At 47.1% G+C, this 27737-nt stretch overlaps 1 protein-coding gene across 1 annotated transcript in view; it reads right to left on the bottom strand.

Moving 5' to 3' along the window:
- Window positions 1-1452: 1452 nt before the first annotated feature.
- Window positions 1453-27737, bottom strand: part of LOC311241446 (NACHT, LRR and PYD domains-containing protein 3-like) — a 43173-nt gene continuing 16888 nt past the window's right edge. The window contains exons 8-13 of the mRNA XM_084330277.1: window positions 19276-19449; window positions 17313-17480; window positions 14129-14302; window positions 11913-12086; window positions 2459-2511; window positions 1453-2327 (exon numbers count right to left, since the gene is read on the bottom strand). Coding sequence (XP_084186403.1) covers window positions 1798-2327; window positions 2459-2511; window positions 11913-12086; window positions 14129-14302; window positions 17313-17480; window positions 19276-19449 — 1273 coding nt within the window. The 3' untranslated portion in view covers window positions 1453-1797. The remainder of the gene's footprint in view (window positions 2328-2458; window positions 2512-11912; window positions 12087-14128; window positions 14303-17312; window positions 17481-19275; window positions 19450-27737) is intronic.

Genomic DNA, 27737 nt, shown 5'->3' with positions numbered 1-27737 from the left:
GGGTGGAGAGGAGAGGTTGGTATTGTCCATGATGGCCAGCAGCTTGCTCTGCGTGCGGCTCTCCACCACGGTCCCCAGTGGGTCCAGTCTCCTCCCCACCACTGAGCCAGCCGTCTGGACCTGCTTATCCAGCTGCCTGGCATCCCTGGCCGTGGTATTACCACCCCAGCAGACAGCGGCATAGAGGAGCACACTTGCCACCACTGCCTGATAAAACATGTACAACATTTCCCCACACACATTAAAAGACCTGAGCCTCCTGAGGAAGAACAGCCGGCTCTGTCCCTTCCTGTAGAGCGCTTCTGCGTTTGCAGACCAGGCCAGCTTGTCGTCCAGGAGCATTACACTAGAGGTTCCAGTAGTGGGCAGCTTGAATTGCCAGGTCCTAAAACCAACGCTTTAAGGAGATCTTTTATTTTTAGAGCATTAACTCTTTGGAATAACCTGCCTCAAAACCTCTGCTGCATTTACAGTAGATTCACTTTTTAAAATAATCTTAAATTGTTTTTAAATTGTTTTAACACTGTAAAGTAATTTTTTTGTTTTTGTTTTACACTGTAATGTAATTTTAGCTATCTTAATTGTTACAGTAGTATCATTATGCATTGTGTGTACTGGCTTTTAATAATTTAGTTTTTGCAATAATAGTTGTTTTTGTATGGTTTTTTGTGTGTGGACCCCAGGAAGACTAGCTGGTTGCTATGGCACCAGCTAATGGGGATCCCTAATAAAATAAAATCAGGTGCACACCTAAATACTTATATGTCTGCACCGTCGCAATGGTGTTTCCCCGTATGCTGACCGGTTGCAGAGGTGGTTTCGACCTGCGGAAGTCCAGAACCATCTGCGTTCAGGAGTAGGCCGTTCTGTTCGCTCCAGTCGCTGAAGGCTCCCACCAGGTCCCTGTACTCTCCCTCCTGTCCCTTCCTCACACACGCCACAATCGCTGTGTCGTCCGAATACTTCTGGATGTGGCAGGACTCCGTGTTGTAGTTGAAGTCTGCCGTGTAGAGGGTGAACAGGAAGTCTGCCGTGTAGAGGGTGAACAGGTACGGAGCGAGAACAGTCCCCTGTGGAGCCCTAGTGCTGCTGACCACCGTCTCTGAGACACAGCTGCCCATTCTGACAAACTGTGGTCGGTCTGACAGGTAGTGCGTTATCCAGGCCTTGTAGGGGTCCGCCCCCATCCTTCCTAGCTTCTCCCCCCGAGTAACAGAGGCTGTATGATGTGTGACGACCCTCCCCCACATTGTGTTAGCTTCCTCTGCTCTAGCTGGCAGAGCAGAGCTGGGGAAGGCTCGTCAGGTTAATTGGGGCACACCTGGGCCGGTGTGTCCCAGGCAGGATATTAGAGAGATGCTGCCTCTGATCTCTCTGGCGAACTCCCCACACATTTGGTCCTTTGTTTGGTTTGGTTGATTCTTTGGTTGGTGCTTTTGTTTTACACTTACAACACTCATGCTGCACATACACTACATCCACACACTGCACACACACTGATACTCATATATATTGGCTGCTGATTAGTTTGGTAGTTTGAATAAATATTTTGTTATTTCTTAAATTGTGCCCGTGTCTCCCCATTTTTGTTGCGAGCTTGAGCCAGTTCGTAACAGGTGTTACAAGCACTAGAAAAACATGATCCTCACATAACTCCCCGGCTCATCCAGGTAGAGAGGCTCAGAGAGGCTGCTGTTTGACCCGACACACAGACCCTAAACCCCGGGGTAGAGGCTGCTGTTTGACCCGACACACAGACCCTAAACCCAGGGTAGAGGGGCTCAGAGAGGCTGCTGTTTAACACAGGAGCACCGAGGAGTCGTTCCACCTGCTGACCCTGAAGGCTGGGTAGAGGGGCTCGGTGAAGCGGCAGTGAAAGGTGTGTATGTGGGTCAGTGTGTGTGAGGAGACCCTGTAGAAGGACAGCGTGCCGGCGGGCCAGTCCAGGTACACGGCCACCGTGTGGGAGCCGGCGGGGCGCAAGGGCACGGCGCCCTCCTTCTTGTCGTGCCACACCGTGTAGCGGTCCGCGGCGCAGTACAGCCTCCAGGACGTGGCGTTGGCGCCCAGCAGGCAGTAGTCGCCGCGGCCCTTCCGGCCGATGCCCCTGTAGGTCACGGCCACGTTCACCTCGCCGCTCCACGCCACTTCCCAGTAGCAGCGCGCGGTCAGCGCCTGGCGGCACATGACCTGGGAGTAGTGGTCGAACCGCTCCGGGTGGTCCGGGTACGGCTGTGCCTGTCGCACTCGCGCCATCTTCCTGTCGCCCTCGGACAGAGAGAGGTGTCTCCCCGCCGTGTCGGGGTCCAGCGTGAGGTCGCAAGCGTCTGAGGATGGAGACGAGAGACGGCGTGCGTTACTGATCCGCGTCACTCACACACACACACACACACACACACACACACACACACACACACACACACACACACACACACACACACACACACACACTACTCACATCTCTTACAGCTAGACTCAGGGTTGATCCAGCTCTGTCCACAGTGATCCACACTGTAGGGACAAGTAGAACAGACAGTGTGACTGAGTTGAACTATTGAGTTGATCTCCCTGTGAATATTAATCTCTCTTCCTAACGGTCTGGTGAATATGGAACAGAGAGGTATAGAAGCTGCTAGAATGAGAACAGGACTGAAACAGAGAGGTATAGAGGCTGCTAGAATGAGAACAGGACTGAAACAGAGAGGTATAGAGGCTGCTAGAATGAGAACAGGACTGAAACAGAGGTATAGAGGCTGCTAGAATGAGAACAGGACTGACACAGAGGGGTATATAGGCTGCTAGAATGAGAACAGGACTGAAACAGAGAGGTATAGAGGCTGCTAGAATGAGAACAGGACTGAAACAGAGAGGTATAGAGGCTGCTAGATTGAGAACAGGACTGAAACAGAGGTATAGAGGCTGCTAGAATGAGAACAGGACTGAAACAGAGAGGCATATAGGCTGCTAGAATGAGAACAGATCTGAAACATAGAGGTATAGAGGCTGCTAGAATGAGAACAGGACTGAAACAGAGAGGTATAGAGGCTGCTAGAATGAGAACAGGTCTGAAACAGAGAGGTATAGAGGCTGCTAGAATGAGAACAGGACTGAAACAGAGGTATAGAGGCTGCTAGAATGAGAACAGGACTGAAACAGAGAGGTATAGAGGCTGCTAGAATGAGAACAGGACTGAAACAGAGAGGTATAGAGGCTGCTAGAATGAGAACAGGACTGAAACAGATGTATAGAGGCTGCTAGAATGAGAACAGGACTGAAACAGAGAGGTATAGAGGCTGCTAGAATGAGAACAGGACTGAAACAAATGTATAGAGGCTGCTAGAATGAGAACAGGACTGAAACAGAGAGGTATAGATGCTGCTAGAATGAGAACAGGACTGAAACAGAGAGGTATAGAGGTTGCTAGAATGAGAACAGGACTGAAACGGAGAGGTGTAGAGGCTGCTAGAATGAGAACAGGACTGAAACAGAGAGGTATAGCGGCTGCTAGAATGAGAACAGGACTGAAACAGAGAGAGGCTGCTAGAATGAGAACAGGACTGAAACAGAGGTAGAGAGGCTGCTAGAATGAGAACAGGACTGAAACAGAGGTATAGAGGCTGCTAGAATGAGAACAGGACTCAAACAGAGAGGTATAGAGGCTGCTAGAATGAGAACAGGACTGAAACAGAGAGAGGCTGCTAGAATGAGAACAGGACTGAAACAGAGGTAGAGAGGCTGCTAGAATGAGAACAGGACTGAAACAGAGAGGTATAGAGGCTGCTAGAATGAGAACAGGACTGAAACAGATAGGTATAGAGGCTGCTAGAATGAGAACAGGACTGAAATAGAGAGGTATAGAGGCTGTTAGAATGAGAACAGGGCTGAAACAGAGGTATAGAGGCTGCTAGAAGGAGAACAGAACTGAAACAGAGGGGTATAGAGGCTGCTAGAATGAGAACAGGACTGAAACAGAGGTATAGAGGCTGCTAGAATGAGAACAAGACTGAAACAGAGAGGTATAGAGGCTGCTAGAATGAGAACAGGACTGAAACAGAGAGAGGCTGCTAGAATGAGAACAGGACTGAAACAGAGGTATAGAGGCTGCTAGAATGAGAACAGGACTGAAACAGAGAGGTATAGAGGCTGCTAGGATGAGAACAGGACTGAAACGGGGAGGTATAGAGGCTGATTGAATGAGAACAGGACTGAAACAGATGTATAGAGGCTGCTAGAATGAGAACAGGACTGAAACAGAAGTATAGAGGCTGCTAGAATGAGAACAGGACTGAAACAGAGAGGTATAGAGGCTGCTAGAATGAGAACAGGACTGAAACAGAGAGGTATATAGGCTAATAGAATGAGAACAGGACTGAAACAGAGAGGTATAGAGGCTTATTGAATGAGAACAGGACTGAAACAGAGAGGTATAGAGGCTGCTAGAATGAGAACAGGACTGAAACAGAGATATAGAGGCTGCTAGAATGAGAACAGGACTGAAACAGAGAGGTATAGAGGCTGCTAGAATGAGAACAGGACTGAAACAGATGTATAGAGGCTGCTAGAATGAGAACAGATCTGAAACATAGAGGTATAGAGGCTGCTAGAGTGAGAACAGGACTGAAACAGAGGTATAGAGGCTGATAGAATGAGAACAGGACTGAAACAGAGAGGTATAGAGGCTGCTAGAATGAGAACAGGTCTGAAACAGAGAGGTATAGAGGCTGCTAGAATGAGAACAGGACTGAAACAGAGGTATAGATGCTGCTAGAATGAGAACAGGACTGAAACAGAGAGGTATAGAGGCTGCTAGAATGAGAACAGGACTGAAACAGAGAGGTGTAGAGGCTGCTAGAATGAGAACAGGACTGAAACAGAGAGGTATAGAGGCTGCTAGAATGATAACAGGACTGAAACAGAGAGGTATAGAGGCTGCTAGAATGAGAACAGGACTGAAACAGAGAGGTATAGCGGCTGCTAGAATGAGAACAGGACAGAAACAGAGAGAGGCTGCTAGAATGAGAACAGGACTGAAACAGAGGTAGAGAGGCTGCTAGAATGAGAACAGGACTGAAACAGAGTGGTATAGAGGCTGCTAGAATGAGAACAGGACTGAAACAGAGAGGTATAGAGGCTGCTAAAATGAGAACAGGACTGAAACAGAGAGGTATAGAGGCTGCTAGAATGAGAACAGGACTGAAACAGAGAGGTATAGAGGCTGCTAAAATGAGAACAGAACTGAAACAGAGGGGTATAGAGGCTGCTAGAATGAGAACAGGACTGAAACAGAGGTATAGAGGCTGCTAGAATGAGAACAAGACTGAAACAGAGAGGTATAGAGGCTGCTAGAATGAGAACAGGACTGAAATAGAGAGAGGCTGCTAGAATGAGAACAGGACTGAAACAGAGGTATGTATAGAGGCTGCTAGAATGAGAACAGGACTGAAACAGAAGTATAGAGGCTGCTAGAATGAGAACAGGACTGAAACAGAGAGGTGTAGAGGCTGCTAGAATGAGAACAGGACTGAAACAGAGAGGTATAGAGGCTGCTAGAATGATAACAGGACTGAAACAGAGAGGTATAGAGGCTGCTAGAATGAGAACAGGACTGAAACAGAGAGGTATAGCGGCTGCTAGAATGAGAACAGGACAGAAACAGAGAGAGGCTGCTAGAATGAGAACAGGACTGAAACAGAGGTAGAGAGGCTGCTAGAATGAGAACAGGACTGAAACAGAGTGGTATAGAGGCTGCTAGAATGAGAACAGGACTGAAACAGAGAGGTATAGAGGCTGCTAAAATGAGAACAGGACTGAAACAGAGAGGTATAGAGGCTGCTAGAATGAGAACAGGACTGAAACAGAGAGGTATAGAGGCTGCTAAAATGAGAACAGAACTGAAACAGAGGGGTATAGAGGCTGCTAGAATGAGAACAGGACTGAAACAGAGGTATAGAGGCTGCTAGAATGAGAACAAGACTGAAACAGAGAGGTATAGAGGCTGCTAGAATGAGAACAGGACTGAAATAGAGAGAGGCTGCTAGAATGAGAACAGGACTGAAACAGAGGTATGTATAGAGGCTGCTAGAATGAGAACAGGACTGAAACAGAGAGGTATAGAGGCTGCTAGGATGAGAACATGACTGAAACAGGGAGGTATAGAGTCTGATTGAATGAGAACAGGACTGAAACAGGTGTATAGAGGCTGCTAGAATGAGAACAGGACTGAAACAGAAGTATAGAGGCTGCTAGAATGAGAACAGGACTGAAACAGAGAGGTATAGAGGCTGCTAGAATGAGAACAGGACTGAAACAGAGGTATAGAGGCTGCTAGAATGAGAACAGGGCTGAAACAGAGAGAGGCTGCTAGAATGAGAACAGGACTGAAACAGAGGTATAGAGGCTGCTAGAATGAGAACAGGACTGAAACAGAGAGGTATATAGGCTAATAGAATGAGAACAGGACTGAAACAGAGAGGTATAGAGGCTGCTAGAATGAGAACAGGACTGAAACAGAGGTATAGAGGCTGCTAGAATGAGAACAAGACTGAAACAGAGGTATAGAGGGTGTTAGAATGAGAACAGGACTGAAACAGAAAGGTATAGGGGCTGCTAGAATGAGAACAGGACTGAGACAGAGAGGTATAGAGCAGGGGTCGCCAATTAGGTTTTGCTGCGGGCCAGATTTTCCCCAAGCCGTTGCTTGGAGGGCCAGGATCAAAAACAATGGCTAATTTAATATACTGATATTGAAAAAAGACAAACGTTTTTCTCTGGTCTGCATCCCCCCAACAACCGTGTGCACTGCGCCGCACTGCACTGCACCCACTCTGCAATCCGCCAAACAAAGTTCTCACTCATCCATTCATTCATGAACAGCTCTCAGCTGTTGCAGATCAGCTTAACAATTGTGTGTATTGCGCCGTACTGTATTGTACCCATTCTGCAATCTGTTAAATAAAGTTTTCATTCATTCATTCATGAACAGCAGATCAGCTGTTGCAGATCACCGCGGCGGGTGATGAACAGATCAGAAGACAGAATGCATGAAAACACGACTCACCATACCTTGTTTGTTGTTCAGTCCTCCAAAATCCCTGCTAATGTTTGAAACATGTCACATATCCACTCGCCGCCCTCCAATTCCAGATTGGCGTTGAATGCAGCTACTTTATCTGCCAACTTGAACACAGTTGTAATAACAACCATTTCCTCGTTGTTGTTGTCGCCACATATTATGCAGAGAGGACGTCGGCTCGGCACGCAAGAATCACCGACCTGTTGCAATAAACCCGTATTTTAAGTATGGCTCCTGTTTATTAAAAGAAGCGTTATATTTCCCTGTTGCATTTCCCTATCCAAAGATGTTTGTTTTGTTTTTTAACACATTTTGTTACTCGCTCCATCTCGAACGCGGAAGTGAAAGTTCGTTAGGGACTATTCCATTGGTTCTCCCAGTCCACGTGACCATTTCTAGCATTTCAATTGGCTATAGTGCTATTGATGACTACCGGTAGATAGATACAGCTTCACAATAAAAGACACCCTGGCGTCCCGAGTGAATATTTCCTGCGCGTAAAATAAATATCATATTCTCAAAATAATCTGACGGGCCAGAAATTATTGCTGGCGGGCCAATGTCGGCCCGCGGGCCGCCTATTGCCGATCCCTGGTATAGAGGCTGCTAGAATGAGAACAGGACTGAAACAGAGGTATAGAGGCTGCTAGAATGAGAACAGGACTGAAACAGAGAGGTATAGAGGCTGCTAGAATGAGAACAGGACTGAAACAGAGGTATAGAGGCTGCTAGAATGAGAACAGGACTGGAACAGAGAGGTATCGAGGCTGCTAGAATGAGAACAGGACTAAAACAGAGAGGTATAGAGGCTGCTATAGTGAGAACAGGACTGAAACAGAGGTATAGAGTAGGGGTGGACGGTATAAACGGTATACGGTATAAACGGTATGAATTTGCTCTACGGTATGGATTTTGACTATACCTTGTAACCGGTAGAGCAGCTCTAAAATAGCAATGACGTCATGTAACCACAGCGCGACTATTTCACTCGCATTTGCCCCTAAAAATAGATAGAATTAGTCATAGATAATAGATATGTGCAAACTGGAAAAAGTTATTTAGGAGGCTTCGCGCAGTGGGCGTGTCAACACGCAATTGTCATTTCATAATAAACACATATCACCGCGGCGCACAGCAAGTTTCAATTTCAGTTCCTGGCATGTTTAACCAGTGGAGAAAGGTAAGAGATTTCCCTATCGTTTTTCTTATATGAATTATTCTACGTTAATAAAACATACCTGGTGATCAACTACAGTTTGCTGTGAACATTATGATATGTGTAGTGTTCTGACGGCTGGGCAGCGGGAGCTGGATGCTGGATTTTGCGAGAAGCATACAGCTGCAGAGCCGCAGAGCGGGGCCGCTGTGCCTGCACAGTGCAATACTCCAATTCAGCCATTGGCAATTCAGCCGTTGGGTGGGGGGCGCTGTTGAGCGGGCCTGTGACCGGACCTGAAAGCACCCCTGCTCTGCGGCTCTGCAGTTGCATACTATTGGGATTCGTTGGGAGCAGCACGGAGTCTCGACTCGGGACTTATTTTATTTGGAATATAATGACTGTATACGCAAAAATAGCCTAGTTTTAAGTTAAAATATTATAAATCTACATGCCTTGAGGATGTCATTCTTTATATAGCCTGCCTATCAGGCAAAATAAATAATTCTAACGGAAACACTGATACCGTGATACCGTTACCGCCTATGCTTCAAATGATACCGTGATATAAATTTTAGGCCATATCGTCCACCCCTAGCAGCCTCTATACCTCTCTGTTTCAGTCCTGTTCTCATTCTAGCAGCCTCTATACCTCTCTGTTTCAGTCCTGTTCTCATTCTAGCAGCCTATATACCTCTCTGTTTCAGTCCTGTTCTCATTCTAGCAGCCTCTATACCCCTCTGTTTCAGACCTGTTCTCATTCTAGCAGCCTCTATACCCCTCTGTTTCAGACCTGTTCTCATTCTAGCAGCCTCTATACCTCTCTGTTTCAGTCCTGTTCTCATTCTAGCAGCCTCTATACCCCTCTGTTTCAGACCTGTTCTCATTCTAGCAGCCTCTATACCTCTGTTTCAGTCCTGTTCTCATTCTAGCAGCCTCTATACCTCTCTGTTTCAGTCCTGTTCTCATTCTATCAGCCTTTATACCTCTCTGTTTCAGTCCTGTTCTCATTCTAGCAGCCTCTATAGAGGCTGCTAGAATGAGAACAGGGCTGAAACAGAGAGGTATAGAGGCTGCTAGAATGCATGTTTCTAATGTCCACTTCAAACTGAAGGTAGGTCTGTCCCACAATGTTTATAGCCTCAAGTCAAATACTCTAAAGTCCATTTCATCATTTCCACCATCAGTATTGCTTTGGTTTTCATTAGACAAGCAGTTTAGAGAAGAATCTGGCCACTTTCTGTGTGGATGTGTACAGTCAACGTAGTCCACGTGACGGAAGCAATAAAACCCTAGATCCCAAAGGCTGTGAAAGCTTGTCATAGACCAAGCAGTTAATATAGGAATCTGAATCTGAATAAAACCCTAGAGGCCATTCTACACTCAGCATGACATCTGGCAGCATGGCACAGATCCCACAGCAAGTCACGTCATGTCAAATGTATTTGTTAAACATGTAAACTGCGCTATGTACGGGTAATGTACAAAGAAAACATAACGTTTACGCCATGGCTGTGCGGTAGTTTTCTTCCAGCATGGTTTTTCCAGCTTTTTGGTCAGACATGACCGACAGGAGAGGGAGAACAGGAGGAGATGTGGGGAAGACATGCGACAAATTATCCCCCAGGAGCGGGAGGCGAACCCGGGACGGCCGCGTAGGTGTGCGAGGCACTATGCGGTGCGCCACGAGGGCGCCCAAGCCGCCGGTATTTTTACTGTTGCACGGGCACGCCGTCGGAGGCCTCTACCCGCATGACTACATTTGAAAGTAATTTCAGGTCGATGTACACAGGGTGAGGAGATATATTGCAATGAATGAAAATGTAAGTGTCATTATTTGCTCTCTGATGAGAAAGGATGTACTGTTAGATACTTATTTATTTGTTTGGTATAGAAGTATGGGCACCTGCTCAGACAGGTGTAGCTGCAGGCTTACTAGGTACTCAAGGTGTGTAAAAACTGGAATTGGTTGAGGTCCTAGTCTGGGGGTGGGGGGGGTCTGGTTTTTATAAATATTTTCAGAGGGGGGGGGGGGGGGGGGGTTAGGCATTTAGCTGCCTTCAGCTGCAATTCTTACTAGAGGGGTGGGGGTTGTTTATTTTTATTTATTTGTAATTCTTAACTCTTTGGACGCCAGACCCGATGATAGTCGGGTTATCTCGCCGACCGTTCAACGCCAGACCCGAGTATAGTTGGGTTTTCATTGTTATTTCTTTTATTCTATATGTCCATTCATTACAGGCACACAGACTCTGGGTTAACATGGGGAATCATCCTGAGAATGCCAAAGTGCAATACCGGCCGCATCCACCCAGGTGGCAGTATCGAGCACCCTTTGAAACATTATATCTTGGCCTGTGCGTCGATCAAATGTCTCCGGGCCCACTTTTCTTTATCCCGATCCCATTGAGAAGCGTCAAATGCCTCCAATGCATCTGGTTGTGGTGGATTATGTTGGCGACACGATGGACACCAATACTTGGACTTGCGATCAGACAATTGGAATATTCTTTTTGGGGTACATCCTACTGAAGGTAAGGCCTATCCTGCTGTGATCCAACCATGATTTCACCTCGATCGCAACGTGTGTCTGTAACGTTACTCCACAACGTATGCCGTTGGTGACGATCAAAGCATCAAAAAACAACCCCCCCCCTTTCATGCATTCATGATGAAACATAATACCTATGATATAGATTTGATTTGGAAATAGTAGCGTGTCCAGGCGAGAAACGGCAACGCTTTTAGTGAAAACCACATTTTACTGTATATCGTCGTTTTCTGGGATTAGACAGGATCACTCTAAAACTATATTCATATTCACCACGGTATAACACGCGAACGTATTGACGAAAACATTTATTATTTTTCATATATTGAACATATATATTTGGTGATGTCAAATGGGCCATAGTATTGTATCCATAGCTATAATATAGAATATATATATAGCCCTGCAAACACCGCCACTTATTCCTATCTTTTAGAGCGTTGGCATGGTAGGAACAAACGATGCTCTAGGCTTCCGGCGCTGATTGAGTTAATGAAGCCTTGGGGTGAAGGGGAGGGGAGTGGGAGGGGGAGGGGGGCAGTTTGCAGCAGTTTCTGACTTGATTGATGTTGTATGTATACTGATGCTGTAAACAGAAAAAGAAAAATACCAATAAACATATTGTTTAACCCTCCAGTCACCCTTCAAAAAACCCACTACCTGTCTCCCTAGTGACCGAAACTGCGATCTCGGTAAAACATATCTTTTTCATGTATTGTTCCAATTTTCTTTCATGAATATCATTATTAACTTCAGTCCTCACCATACATATCGAATATTTATTCATTTTCAGGATTTTAACCATTTCTTAAATTAGGGTTAGGGTTAGGGTTAGGGTTATCCCCTAACCTGTCCATTTCTGCGACTCGGGTGAAAGGTGTGACACTTATGTTCCATGCGCTTAATAGTGATTTTTGAAAAAAATAAAACATGGATTATTGTAATGTGAGTCCAAGATGTGATACTGAGCTACTTTTCTGGCATATATATAAAATTTAGCCAACGCTATCCACAAACACATGTGGAAAAAAAGGCTATTTGACCAGAATTGCAACAAGGGTGAATGGAGGGTTAAAAAAAATAAAACATGTAAACTGCAACATGGGACGTCACCAAAAGATAATTGTTCTCACTTGAGTGTCTCCAGTCTCCAGTGAGGATCATCCAGGCCAGCGGAGAGAAGCTTCTTCCCAGAGTCTCCTGGGTGATTGTAGCTCAGGTCCAACTCTCTCAGGCGGGAAGGGTTGGCACTCAGAGCTGAGGCCAGAGAAGCACAGCCTTCCTCTGTGACCATGCAGTGTGACAACCTGCAGACAAGGTCACCATTATAAACACAATGCTGTCACCGGGTGGTCAAAAGAAGCAATGGCAGACTTTTATCAAATTATTCTGTATTACGGATTTGCACATGAAAATTAAAGCTCAGCCAGACCCAAACATTATTATTTCCCGTCTTTAACACTTTGAGCGCCGGCCGTGTTTTCCTTTTTTCCCCCCTTTGAATGCCACGGTCCACGGCCAATGTTAACGTTAATATCGCCTAATCTATGTTTTAAATTATGGCTATGTGTCTAATCTGCCCGTCACTTATCAAAGACTCATTTTCCAGTCAACATTGGCAAGGCAGATTGTATTTTTATCGCTTCATTTCCGTTTGATAGCATTTTGAAAATCACCCGTTTTCCGGGGAAAAACAACCCATGCCTATGATAATCGCCTTTTACTGGAATATTCCAGAACGTTGTCATTTGTCGGCCTATTTATGAATCGTTTTCAAATAAACGCTAGATGATCGATAGTATATGTGTGCGCACGCTCGTGCCGTGCGCTGATAATCGTTGCTCTTATTTCCTCATGGCTTTTACAGTAAAAACAGCCATATCACATATCACATAAACGCTTATATCTCTGTGAAAACGAGTCTGATTATCCTAACACTGATAACATAGATTCCTTACCTGAGGTCAGATGGTATCCAAATGGTTTATTCCAATTTCCGATCGCCATTAGAAAAAAATCGATAAATGTATTGATCAACCGTGTATACAGTAGAACACATGATCCGCGCGGCTCAGAGGCTCCAGAATGAACTCTGGTAGACCCCGGCTGCATCAGTGAGAAGTAAAATGTGGAGTCAGAAATCCGTTCTCCCATTCACTTTCATTGAGTCCATTCCAAAAGGGTGATTTACATTTACATTTACATTTACATTTAGTCATTTAGCTGACGCTTTTATCCAAAGCGACTTACAAGTTCTGTACGACAAGCCATCAGGAAGGGCACAACTCTATCAGCTGAGCAACAATGTTCATCAAAGTGTTGAGTGCTACAGTGTAGGTTAGTTTATTAGGACAAGTGCATGACAGTACGGTTAGTTAGGGTTAGATATTTTTTTTAATACATTTTTTTTAAATTCAGATAATGGTTGAAGAAGTGCGTCTTTAGTCGACGGCGAAAGATTGGACGTGTTTCGGCTGTCCTAACTGGGGTGGGTAGTTCATTCCACCATTGTGGGGCAAGGACTGAGAATAGGCGACTTCTCTTTGATGACCCTCCCGGAGCTTGGATAGGAGTAGGTCTGAGGCGGCCAGAAGATGCAGAGCGTAGAGGTCTTGAGGGTGTGTAGTTAGAGACCATTGACCGGAGGTAGGCGGGAGCGGTTCCCTTTGCCGCACGGTATGCCAGGTCGAGGGCCTTGAAGCGGATTCGTGCAGCAATGGGGAGCCAGTGCAGGTCCCTAAGAAGTGGGGTGACATGGGCCGACTTCGGTAGGTTTGAGATCAGGCGGGCCGCTGCGTTCTGAATGAGTTGAAGAGGCTTAGTGGCAGTGGCCGGGAGGCCAGCGAGCAGTGCGTTGCAGTAGTCGAGGCGGGAGATGACTGTTGATTGGACGAGGAGTTGGGTGGCTTCTTTTGTCAGGAAGGGGCGGATCCTTCTGACGTTGCTCAGGAGGAATCGGAATCGGATTTACCATCTGGGAGACGATAGGGGGCGCTTTTTTCACATCTGATCGCTGGCGGTCCCTGGATCTCCAACAGTAGGCTCGCGTGATGCAATATGATGACAGATCGCTAATAATTTTTTTTTTTTAAAAACACCCGAGAATAGCCGTGACGTGGCATTCAACGGTCGGGTCGTAAACCAGAGAAAAGCCGTGAGTGGCGCTCAAAGTGTTAATGTTAAGTGTCTATTTCAAATAGAAATTTTCCAGTAAATACATTTAATGATTTATTATTAAACAAAGTTATTTATTGTAGATTATATTATAACCAAAAATAAATCACGTGGTTCTAGCAAACTGCTAGACTGAAGATATTATACAGATATACATAAAAAATAAGCCACTAACCTCAGAATCTCCAGGTGACAGTTTGTACTACTGAGTCCAGCACAGAGCAGCTTCACTCCTGCATCCCGCAGGTCATTGTTACTCAGGTCCAACTCTCTCAGGTTAGAGGGGCTGGAGCTCAGAGCTGAGGCCAGAGACGCACAGCCTTCCTGTGTGACCTGACAGCACAGCAACCTGCACAGAACACCACAGAACTGTTTCCTGTTTCCTGTGTGACCTACAGCAACCTGCACAGAACATCACAGAACTGTTTCCTGTTTCCTGTGTGACCTGACAGCACAGCAACCCATAGATATATATAGAACACTAGATAGCTTACCCACGCTGCCGGCCAATGGAGAGCGATGTCGTCGTAGGGCGGCCATCTTGCCCCAGGCAGCTCAGCTACTGATAACATTAATGTCTATGGTGCATGTACTATTTAAATAACCATAGATTGCTCAATTCTTTACCGATTTTCAAACGGGTTGGTTTGCTATAAACATCAAAGATGTAGTTATGATAATGCATACTTAAAAAAAATATTTAAAGATGTTTTTTTTACAAACTGCTTGAATCATAACCACGTTAATAATGCTTGTAATAAACCAAACCGTTTGTAAATCCGTCAATATTTCAGCAAGTTATGAGTATTTTTGTCTGTGCAGATCACTCACCCTCACTCAAGGCTGACTGGGGCAAGATGGCGGCGGTTCAGCGACGCTGGTGACTCCGCCTTAAGCTATCTAGTGTTCTATATATATCTATGCAGCAACCTGCACAGAACACCACATAACTGTTTCCTGTTTCCTGTGTGACCTGACAGCACAGCAACCTGCACAGAACATCACAGAACTGTTTCCTATGTGACCTGACAGCACAGCAACCTGCACAGAACATCACAGAACTGTCTTTTCCAGGTAGTTTCATTGAGATCTGGATCAGTTTGAGAGACCAGACCAAGAGAGACCAGACCAAGAGAGACTAGACCAAGATAGACCAGACCAAGAGAAACCAGACCAAGAGAGACCAGATCAAGAGAGACCAGACCCAGAGAGACCAGACCCAGAGAGACCAGATCAAGAGAGACCAGACCCAGAGAGACCAGACCCAGAGAGACCAGATCAAGAGAGACCAGACCCAGAGAGACCAGACCAAGAGAGACCAGGCCAAGAGAGACCAGACCCAGAGAGACCAGACCAAGAGAGACCAGACCAAGAGAGACCAGGCCAAGAGAGACCAGGCCAACATAGACCTGGTCAAGAGAGACCAGATCAAGAGACCAGGCCAAGAGAGACCAGGCCAATATACCAGACCAAGAGAGACCAGGCCAAGAGAGACCAGATCAAGAGAGACCAGACCAAGGGCGGCTAAGTGGCGCAGTGGGCAAGGCGCTCACCACTAACGCAGGAGATGCTGGGTTCGAGCCCAGCTCTCGGCGTTGCTTCCGGCTTGGCTGGTCGTTCATACTAATACAATTGGCAGTATTAGGGGGTGGGAAAGCCGGTGGGTGGGGATCGGACGTTGTGGACAGCGACTCCTACAGGTCGGTTGGTGCGCCTGTACAGCAGAATCAGGAAGTATCAGGGGCAGCGTGAGCCTCCCACGCGTTACTCCTCGCCACTGAGAGATCGCGCTGTGCAGGTGAAAAGATGCGACGGCTGCCTCCTCGTGTACCGGAGGGGACACGTGATGCAAGGCTTCGTCCACATGGCAGCCGACCAGTGGGAGGCATGGTCTAACAACGTTCGAGACAGGGGAGGGTAGAATTGGATCATACGAAATTGGGATGGGAGAAAAATATAAAAATGGGGAGAAAAAGTAGATAAAAAAAAAGGAGAGACCAGACCAAACCAAGAAAGACCAGGCCAAGAGATACCAGACCAAGAAAAACCAGATCAAGAGAAACCAGACCAAGAGAGACCAGGCCAAGAGAGTCCAGGCCAACATAGACCAGGCCAAGAGAGACCAGATCAAGGGACCAGGCCAAGAGAGACCAGACCAAGAGAGACCAGGCCAAGAGAGTCCAGGCCAAGAGAGTCCAGGCCAAGAGAAACCAGACCAAGAGAGACCAGACCAAGAGAGACCAGACCAAGAGAGACCAGGCCAGGAGATACCAGATCAAGAGAAACCAGATCAAGAGAGACCAGACCAAGAGAGACCAGACCAAGAGAGACCAGGCCAAGAGAGTCCAGGCCAAGAGAAACCAGACCAAGAGAGACCAGACCAAGAGAGACCAGACCAAGAGAGACCAGGCCAGGAGATACCAGATCAAGAGAAACCAGATCAAGAGAGACCAGACCAAGAGAGACCAGACCAAGAGAGACCAGGCCAGGAGATACCAGATCAAGAGAGACCAGACCAAGAGAGACCAGACCAAGAGAGACCAGACCAAGAGATACCAGACCAAGAGAGACCAGGTCAAGAGAGACCAGGCCAAGAGAAACCAGACCAAGAGAGACCAGATCAAGAGAGACCAGACCAAACCAAGAAAGACCAGGCCAAGAGATACCAGACCAAGAAAGACCAGATCAAGAGAAACCAGACCAAGAGAGACCAGGCCAAGAGAGATCAACAACATACTGGCATAAATGTCTCCAAGCTACTCCAAGCTACTCACTATGTAATTAGTGAGTTCTGGCAGGACACTCTAAGTCTGTGACAGCTTAGACCTACACGGACAGTCTATTTGAAGACATTCACACACACTAGGGGCCAGGGGCTAGAGGTTTGGGGCTAGTAGCTAGGGACTAGAGGTTAAGGACTAGGGGCTTGGGGCTAGTGGCTAGGGGCCAGGGGCTAGTAGCTAGGGGCTAGGGGCCAGGGGCTAGTAGCTAGGGACTACTAGGGGCTAGCGGCTAGGGACACAGACAAGGCTAGGAGCTAGGAGGATCTAAGTGGAGACGGACCACTAGCCTAGCTTAAAACTCAGGGAAAGGTATTTTTTACCAACAGCTAGGCTAGCTGGTCCGTATCCACTTCCCTTCATTTGTGCTAAGCTAGGCTAGCTTGCAGCCGGATAGCTTTCTACTGAACGCACAGAGAGGAAACTGGTATCTATCTTCTTGTCTGACTCTGGAGAAGACGCTAAGTGCATTTTCCATGATGTTGGCGTGTTCCTTTAAGTGTCTCTACACCGTTCCCCTACATGACAGTTCAGTGAGGTTAGTTATCCTCTGGTGAAAACCAGAGAGATGTTACTGACCTCAGCGTCTCTAGTTCACAGTGTGGGTTCCCCAGTCCAGCACAGAACAGCTGCACGCCTGAATCCTGAACATCGTTTTCACTCAGATCCAACTCCTTCAGGGGGTTTGTGATGAGGGCCGAGGCCACCGCCTGGCAGGAAGTCTGGGTGAGGTTACATCCAGCAAGCCTAGTGTTCCAGAGGACATCAGGGTGTTAGACACGGAGGAAAGAAACAAGAGCCCCCGGGGAGAAGCTTTTATAAAAACAGCCTCTTATACAGGACAGAGGATTGGAGACAAGTTGAGAACTTGTATTTATAAGCAGCCATTTTTGCTAAAATTATTCTCAGAGCACATAGTCGGGACATCGCCGCCAGCTGCTCTCGTGGTCCGTGGTGAATGGTGTGTCAGAAATGTAGTCATTTTATTAGGCTATGTTTTCGTTGTTCTTGTAGTTTGTTGGCTTTATGTCATGTTATATCATTATCTGTATATATTTCGTTTCTATAGCCTTTGTAGAAACGAAATCTTAAATATTACACCTTTTCTTTGGTTAGTTTTCTTTCAAACATTGTTTTAAATTGTAATCTTAGACTGTTTGCGACTTTTTATGCACGAGCGTCAGTTTACCACCCCGGACTCCCGATATAATGTCAAGCTTTATTGGCTAGGGCCCGATCATGTAGCCCCGCCCCCCGGCCCGTGTCTGATAGGCTCCGCTACTGCATATACCCTCTTCATATTCAATATACCTGGACATGTCATATACCCTCTTCATATTCAATATACCTGGACATGTCATATACCGCAGATACACCCTTTTTAAAATAGGTGAAAATAATACATTATATTACATGCAGAGAAAACAGCTTGGTTTTGCCCTGAAACTACATAATGTGCAATCATTTTAGCTTGTCGAATGTGTACATATTTGTACTTTTAATTTGTATTATTTAATTATATTTAGTTGTACTTATTGTATTGTACATACCGCAGACAGTTTATTGTATATAAACACCTGCTTTTTTATTCTGTAAATTGTTGCATGTTTCCCCCCTTCATGCTGTGGAGAAAACAGAGAGTAAGACTTCCATTGTACTTGTTGCATCTGGCAAATAAAACCATCTGGTTCTGGATCTGGATCTGAACTGCACGGGAGTAGCATGAAGTGTCTGTAAGGGGGAGACTGGGTTTCCATAGAACTCATTCTCATTCAGAAATTGGCCCTGCAATTTTCTATTATTTAGTTTTCATTATTTAGTTTCATATGCCACCCACCGCCTGCACACTAGAACCAGTGCTAAAGTCAGATAATGGGGCTACAATGTTGTTATATATAATTCATATTTTTAGGAGCTAAACAAATGTGGAAAGGGTCTGGCGACACGACTGCGTCACAAAGTCACTGACCTCAGCCTCTCTAGTCCCCAGCAGAGAGCAGCAGAGAGCAGCTCCACTCACCTCAGAGTCTCTAGTCCCCAGTGTCTCTAGTCCCCAGTGAGTCCAGCAGAGAGCAGCAGAGAGCAGCTCCACTCACCTCAGTGTCTCTAGTCCCCAGTGAGTCCAGCAGAGAGCAGCAAAGAGCAGCTCCACTCACCTCAGAGTCTCTAGTCCCCAGTGAGTCCAGCAGAGAGCAGCAGAGAGCAGCTCCACTCACCTCAGAGTCTCTAGTCCCCAGTGAGTCCAGCAGAGAGCAGCAGAGAGCAGCTCCACTCACCTCAGAGTCTCTAGTCCCCAGTGAGTCTAGTCCCTAGTGAGTCCAGCAGAGAGCAGCAGAGAGCAGCTCCACTCACCTCAGAGTCTCCAGTCGGCAGTGTGGACTCCCCAGTCCAGCAGAGAGCAGCTCCACTCACCTCAGAGTCTCTAGTCGGCAGTGTGGACTCCCCAGTCCAGCAGAGAGCAGCTCCACTCACCTCAGTGTCTCCAGTCGGCAGTGTGGACTTCCCAGTCCAACAGAGAGCAGCAGAGAGCAGCTCCACTCACCTCAGCTTCTCCAGTCGGCAGTGTGGACTCCCCAGTCCAGCAGAGAGCAGCTCCACTCCTGAGTCCTGGACGTCATTGTGACTCAGGTCCAGCTCTCTCAGGTGGGAGGGGTTGGAGCTGAGGGCTGAGGCCACCACCTCGAAGGATGTTTGAGTGAGTTTACATCCAGAGAGTCTGTTCAAACAAATACATTGTTGTAACTTAACCATTTCACTGCCACATGACAGCCGGTTAACCCTTTCACTGTGACAATACAGAAGGTTAGCCCTTTACTATCACACAACCGATGGCAATGCTCCATCATTAGCATCATTAGCTCCGCTAATTATGGAGCATCGCCGTCGGTTGTGTGATAGTAAAGGGTTAACCTTCTGTCGTGTGGCAGTGAAAGGGTTAATAGGCCAGGTTACATGATTAATGATTTATATTTCATATATGTTAACCCTTTGATCGCCGGGGTTAAATTCATAATTTACCATCCCTCGCCAGCCCTATTTAACATGGAGAAGTTCCCCTTCTTTGCAGGGCTATAACTTTTTAAATTGTATTGCTAAATTGACATTACCATGGCCCATTCAAAGTCCTATATCTATTGTTCAGGGTGTAGCAACGTTATACTTTTTCATTCACATATTCATACTAAAATACGGTCTAAAGTATAAGTATGTTTTTATCGTTTTCTGCAGCTTTCTCCAGAACGTGATTTATAGCCCTAAATGCATTATATTGATGATTGTATACAGTTTGATAGCAATCGGCGCGAGATAAAATTTTTCAAATGGACGTACTTCTAGAAGTTACTACGTATAATCTGATGATGACCGGATGGGCGGGGGGTCGTTTATAATTCCGTGGGCAACGTTATATCATTCATCTAGTGTGGGTGATATGATCATTGGAGCAGTTAGTATAGAAGACATTACAAAATAACGCTGAAACTCACCGTAGCTTCCTCTCGCCGTTGGGAGATGAGCGTGGAACAGAATTTTTTCTATTATGGTATATAGAAATACCTGATCCATTTCCAGGTTGTATAATAGTATATACGTCCAAATCATGTTGTTTATCGAGTTATTGGCAACGGATGGATATCCATTGTGTCGAGCTCGAGTCCCGGGACCTATAGCGAGTGATCGGACCAAATTGAAATGAGCACCAGCGTCCACTTCCCTGTTTCTTCCCTGGGCGATCTGCCGATCGGCCACCAGATGGCGCTCTTGAACCGTTAGAGAGTTGACAGGGGCTCACCAGTACATATAATGTCTCCGGGGGAGAAATATGATTTCGATCACAGATTTTTGAAATATTGATATCAAAGACGCTGTCCAGCGTCATCGGCAGAATAAGCATGGCGGGGAATGACGTGTTTCAGCGTCAACGGCGATTAAAGGGTTAATATCGATTATTGTTTACATTTGAAAGCAAGGCTAGAAGAGTGTTTGTTATTAAAGCCAAGAGATACTATTATTTACATTAGTCGCCACATTAGTTGGTAGAAATACAAGTCCCAGAATGCCTTGCTCCTAGTAGCCAGCTGAGTCCATTTATAGTGATTAAGTTGCCGACTGGAGCGAGCGTTTTTTGTGAATGAACTGATGACAAGAACTGCAATGTAACGTGCGCAGAAAGCTTCCATATAAAGGACATCGTATTGGAACCCGACGTTTGGACAATCTATTATTTTGGAAAGTAGTTATTCTACATACATACCATTACAGACACATGGTGCTGTGATATAGATATATATGACTAAACTCTACAGTAATACATAGAGTATTATTTGGTAGTATCTATCATTGTGGCAAACAAGATTATTTGTTTAACTTTTGGGCGGGACAGATCAACAGATGCACACTAAAAAGGAAAATAAATAGCCCCATTTCCCCCCGATGCATAAGTGGTTAAGTCTGCTATTCTAAATCTATAACCTTATTTAGACTTGTATTAGTCTTGTTCCTCTGCTTTTATTTTCTGAAGAAGCCATTTCATTGGTTTAGTGATGATATATAGGAAGCTTGTTTCTGTCTGTTCTTGGCAGGATGTAGAATGTCTTGGCGTCTCCATGTCACTACATTCTGCCCGTTGCAACATATTCTTTTCCTGTTTGTACTATTGCTTGATTCACTTTCATTTCATTTTATTTTATTATTATACATTTTTTCTCACTTTTTCTGTATTTTGCTCCCATCCCAATTTAGTCGTTTTGCCAATTCCCTTCCTGGTCGTTGCGTGCATTGCCCCACTGTCGGCCTGGGGAGGGTGTAGAACATACGGTTATCCTATAACCATAGTTATATGAGTATAGTGAGCGCTCTGCACTCTAGTGGAACTATCCCTTTATCCAATCCAACACTGAATAATTTTTCTCCACCTGGCCACACCCACATCCGCTCCTCTACATAAGCGGGGTCGTGGCCATACTAACAGCTCCTTCCCAAGTCTTTCACCACCGAAGGCGAAGACCACGGGGTCCTCAGTGAGTCAGTGCAGAGCGCTCGCTATACTCATAACTATGGTTATAGGATAACCGTATGTTATATTATCGTATAGCTTACGCTCTGCACTCTAGTGGAACACAGGAGCTGAGCAGAGCGGAAGCTCGACAAATGTACCCACTGAGGCCCCCCACAACCATCAGAACCGGGGAGGACCCGAGCCCCCGGACCCCCCTAGAGGGGGACGGGAGGGAATCGGATCCGACTGTGCGAAGAGGGTTTAGCACCTCAACGCACAGGGTGAGCAGATCATGGGACTTACCTTCACACAGAAGGACCCGCGACCACTCAGGCGCGCATCCCACATGGCACTAGGGAACGAACAGGAAGAAAAAACCCTGTTACAGCCCCTAACATCACAGGGTCAAAGGTCAAGAACCCAACCCTGTGGCAAGGCCATAGCAGCGGAGCGCGGAGGAGGACTCAGCCCCAGGCACAGCCTGAGGGCCAGGACCCCCCGAAAAGGGGGCCTGGCGAGGCCAACGATGCCGTAGCATCGAGACCCCACCAGACGGTCACTAGTGACACCACCCCCCACATCGCCAGCGTATCGGACAGGGCCCAATCCAAGAGCAGGCCCTTCCCCCCTACAGCACGCTGCCCTGAAGCACTCCACAGAGGCTACACCCCCACAACACTGTGGGGCCAGTCGGCGCACCGGGGAGACAACCCCCAAGAGGTTGATCCCTCAATGCCGACAACAGGCCAAGAGCATAACTTGACCTGTGCCCGGAGCACTGCGGACTAGACAGGCGCCTAAGGGGTCTACTGTGAAAACAGCACCCCGGCGGAAGGGGCGTTCGGTATGCTGTGCACCATGTCGCAGCCTCCACAAAACCCGACCCCTTAGAGAGGTCGAGGTCCAAGAGAAGGCTGACACGATTGGCAGACATCATGAAAAGTGCGGGGGCACACTCGCAGGCAGACGGAGTCAAGTCTGGCCTAAACCCGAGTCGACTCTGCTACCAACACACCGGGGAATCAACCACCCCCCTATGTTTAGTTTAACAGGAGGCGGTTGTTCCCTTAACCCCCCCAAGAAAAAAACTCCGAAACACAACTGCGCATATACACCGGCTATACAGGCAGTACAAGTGTTTCAGTTTTCAAGAAGGGGTTAACCCAGGCCAACAGGTCGACGAGAATGAGTCCGGACTTGGGCCCGGCGGACCGGGACGTACACAGGGATGCCAGAGGGGTTCAATAGAAACCTCCTCAACAGCCCCCTCCCAGCCCTGCCGAGCAGGGGAAGGGAGGGGCGAAAATGAATGGAGAAGGACCAGGCTCCTTAGCACAGCACAAGGTACAACACAATATGGACCAAGCAAACTGCGAAGGATAACTCGTAGTGACATACCCACGACACACACATCCATAACATCAATCCCTGCGACGCCCGGGCCAACCCGGCATTTTCCCCCCGAAAAAGCACAAAGTCCTTCAGGGTACCAGAACAGCAGATCTGCACCCCGGCGGACAACAGGTTAACTGACCTGGTCCGGTGCGACCAGAACCAGTCCCGTGTCCTAATCACGCCGCCATCCCCAGTCCTAAGAGGGGGGTAGGTACGCGTGTTGATCTAAAACATCACAGAGGGCGCCACCAAGACAGTCAGAACACAAACGCACCGTACCCGGTGGCCCACCCCATGGGCGTGAGACCCCTCCACCAATGCTTTGATCTACTCCGTCATCTCCCCCCAGAGATGAGCGTGAGTTCGTCGAGACTAACCTAGTACACTGGCGCTCGGAAGAGATAAAATCTCCATCTCAGTCGCTCGTACAAAAAACGCTGTTTTTATAAATGAGCAACCAAGGCGCGCCAGCCCATGCGTGGTTCCACACTGAAAGACCCCAGGGCCAGCGCCATGTACATGTCGAGACTCAAAACACATCAATGGTAATTCTAACAAGAAACCAGATAACGTTCCCTCCACGCCGCCTGGGACGAGCGGCAGGAAGCTGGCCAAAAGACACAGATATGGGTCCCATATGACGCGTCTGAGGGGAAAAACCCTGTCAACACTGCTCTGTATAAAAGAGAGGAGACAGGGAACCTCCCACGTGAGTAATAATTGAAAAGATATATGTAAACATTGAGCCACGTGACCAAAAGCTCAACACATATGCAAATAGAGAGCAGAGCAGAAAACAAACAGTTTCCAACGCACCACATAACTCAATCTTGACAATGACAGTGGTCCACAATATGGAGCCTGAAAAAAACTCACGGAAGTCTCATGACCAATAGAAACGCGCCCAGTGACGTATTCTATGGCCGGGGAAATTCCGTGACCCACCTGCCCAAATATGGCATGGGACCAGGGAACTCCCCCCCCCCCCCCCCCCCCTTTCCCCACCCTGTGATACGCTGACCCGACAGCGTGACAGGAAGACCGAAGAACAGGAGGTCCAACCCCCTGGCCAATCAGTAAAAAGGGGGGCTGGGCGATATGACGATATTATATAAATATCGGGTACAGTTCATTAACGACTTTTTAAACGTATCATGGATATCGTGATGTTTTGCCCAAGAGGATTGTGTCGCGTCAATCTGGTCCACACGTTCAAACTTTTGAACAACGCCGCCCCCACACACACACTACTGCATCAAAGTTACTACTTATGATTACCAAAGGCATTCGTTTTGTGGCATTAACGTTATATAGTTACACGTTCAATAACATCAGCGTATTTACCCGAACATAGCAACGTCCGAGGACGACCTAGGTCGCTTTCACACAGGGGCTGTTTGGTCCGGACTTTCGGACCAGAATTCGATATTCCGGTTTTTCGGGTCTGTGTGAATGCGCGTCGAACTCGGTCCGCGGACCAAGCAGGCGAACTCTAGTCCGCCTGAAAACGTAGGTCTCGGTTCAGCTTCAGCGGACCAAACGCGAACCAAATATAGGAAGTGATTATTATTACCACTGCTTGCAGCACTCACTGCAAAACAAGCACACTGCATCTAATCTCTCTATCTATCTCTCTATCTATCTATCTATCTATCTATCTATCTATCTATCTATCTATCTATCTATCTATCTATCTATCTATCTATCTATCTATCTATCTATCTATCTATCTATCTATATATCTAACTGTGCATCTTGGGAAGAAGGAAGAAACACGCGGCTTATTATTATTACCGAGGCGCACGGCATTAATAATGGATCAATGCCACGTCAATACTATTATTATTATTATATTATTATTATTGGTCTACAAGTTGTTTAGCGAGAGGATGGTGGTAATGTGCTTCAATAGAACAATGGATCAATGCCATGTCAAAACTCGCTCCACTGATCTGGAGGGCTCGCAGACAGCACACACAGACACACACACGCGCGCGCACACACACAGGCTTGCATCCACACACACATTTCCACTGTCCAATAGACAAGCGCCCTTTTTGACCGCGTGACATTGTTCAGAAGGTCTCGGTCTACTGACAGATTTCTCTATGTGAACGCAGGCGAACCAAATGAAGAATGCAACAATGTTGCAACTTCACCCCCAGAACCGCACCGAGTCCACCAAAACTATATGTGAAAGCGACCTTAAAACAGCGCACTTCCCAGTTGCTTCTATAGAAAGGAGAAGAAAAATTTAAAACAAATTTGTAATTAATCAATCAATTCGCGCGATTTTTATTTTGTTCCACAATGACTCATGACCCATCAATTACATCATCCAACATTGTTTAAAGAACTAAGACATTCGCCTTGACAGAATCGGTTCATATTTAGTCGTTATGACGCTATCAACATATCCATTTGTTAAAGATTATTGTCCGCCATCTTGTTTTTTCCTAAAAAGCCGCACGGCGGAGTGATAGTAATTCGGTTGTGGGCGGGTCCTGGGACCAAGAGCGTGGAATTATGAAAAATACATACGTGTAAATTGACTGTTTCAGCCAATCAGAATCGAGAAATTTGCATGCCGTTGTATAACAGAATACAACCCCCTCAGATAAAAAAGGTAAAGTTCACTCTTACTACTGCAAGCAGAACACCGTCTTCTTCATGATGAGGGAAGACAAGTCTTTCGACCGAGTGCTAGCCACAGGCCTTGCCCAGCATCGGAGAGGGGGGCTGTGAGCAGCGGAATCCTCCTCTGTTCCGGCACCCGCGCCTGCTCCAGCCAAAGATGGCGCTGGGAGAGAGTGGCCAAGGCGCGCTCCTTCCCGGCGGCTATCGCCTGCAGCTGGGTTAGGTGCAGGATGGCTCCAGCCGCCTGGGCGTGAAGGTATCGTTGATGGTCATCCAATACCGACCCGCCCGCCATCAGCCCCGACATGTAGCGCGCTAGCTGCGCGATGTTGGAGGTCGCAGCTAGGCTCTGAGTCGTGGCGATGTACACCTGGTCACTCCAATTATCCAACTGCCTAGCCGATTTCCCTTGGGGAACCGGCTTTCTTAACACTTTGAGCGCCACGCCTGGTTTTCCGTTTTACCGCTTGAATGCCACCATCGGCGCCAATGTTAACGTTAATATCGCCTAATCTATGTTTTAAATTATGGCTATGTGTCTAATCTGCCCATCGCATTATCAAATACTATTTTCCAGTCAGTGCTGTGAAGGCAGATTGTTTTTTTATCGCGTCGTTTCCGTTTCAGAGCAGTTAGAAAAGCCCCTGTTTTGATATAAAAAACAGCTCATTCTGGAGCATTCTATGAAAATCGTCTTTTAGTGGAATATTCCACAACGTTGATATTCGTCTGCCTTTTTATGAATCGTTTTCAAATAAACGCTAGATGATCAATATTATACGTGCACGCACGCACATTACGGCCGCGCACTGATAATCGCTCCGTTGATTTCCTCACAGAGTTTTACAGTGAAACCGAAAGAAGACATTTCACAAAACAGCTTATAACTTCATCAAACTTACTCTGATTATCCTACCACTGATAACATAGAGTCCTTACCTGACATCAGATGGTATCCAACTGGTATATTCCAATTCCTGATCACCATTCGAAAAAATCGATACGTGTATGGATCCAACGCGATACAGTAGAACTCCATGATCCGCGGGGCTCTGAAAATGTGGAGTACCGGATTTTTTTCCCCATTCATTTTCATTGAGTCCATTCCAAAATCACTTATGTCATCTGGGAGACGACAGGGGGCGCTTTTTTCCACAGTGATCGCCGGCGCCCCTCGGCTATACTCGGGTAGGCTCGGGTGATGCAATAATTTTTCAGATCGAAAAAAATAAAAAAATAAAAAATTCAGAGAAATCTTGTGAGTGGCACGCAACCACCTATAAAAAAACCAGAGAAATCTCGTGAGTGGCACTCAAAGTGTTAACGGCTCCCACACCATTTCAGGACAAAGTATGGATGCCATCGGGCTATCAAGTCGAGGCACCCCGTCCTTTAGCCCCTGGACCAAACCCACCACCCGCGTGACTGGCACGTAGGCGGGGGTAAGGCCAACAATGCGGGAGATTACCTGTCCCTGTGTCACGTAGGCCTCCATTGCTGGGCAGAATGGGCAGACAACGCCCGTCTCTCTCACAGGATGACGTTGCCAGAGATGACCTATCATGTCATCTGGAACAGGTGCTGGCGGTGGCCGACATGAGCTCGGGGAACTAGGCAAGCAACTCCCCTTGCGTACCTCCCTCCACGTCACACGCGTCCCTCATGTACGGGAGGCTGCCTCGGGCGCCAACGTCCGGCGCAGCAGATAGCTGGGCATCTTGTCTCGGGGTCGGAGGTTCTAACCCAACCCTGGAGTACAAGGGACCCCAAGGAGACGCAACACTCCCTGCCACACCCAGAGGGAGGGAGTGATACGACTCTACTGGGGCTTCGAACAAGAGAGCTCTCGCCCCCTCCATGTAATCCTCAGTCTCTATCGGAAATGGAGAAGAGGCAAGAGAACTCTCGTCCAGCTCCAGTGCAACACTAAAGCCAGGCCGTTCGCCCCTGCTGCTCACTGCCTATCGGCCGACTGT

Source organism: Notolepis coatsorum, assembly GCF_963971535.1.
Source record: "Notolepis coatsorum genome assembly, chromosome: 15".
Taxonomy (NCBI): domain Eukaryota; kingdom Metazoa; phylum Chordata; class Actinopteri; order Aulopiformes; family Paralepididae; genus Notolepis; species Notolepis coatsorum.
This window is presented reverse-complemented; position numbering and strand designations above follow the sequence as displayed.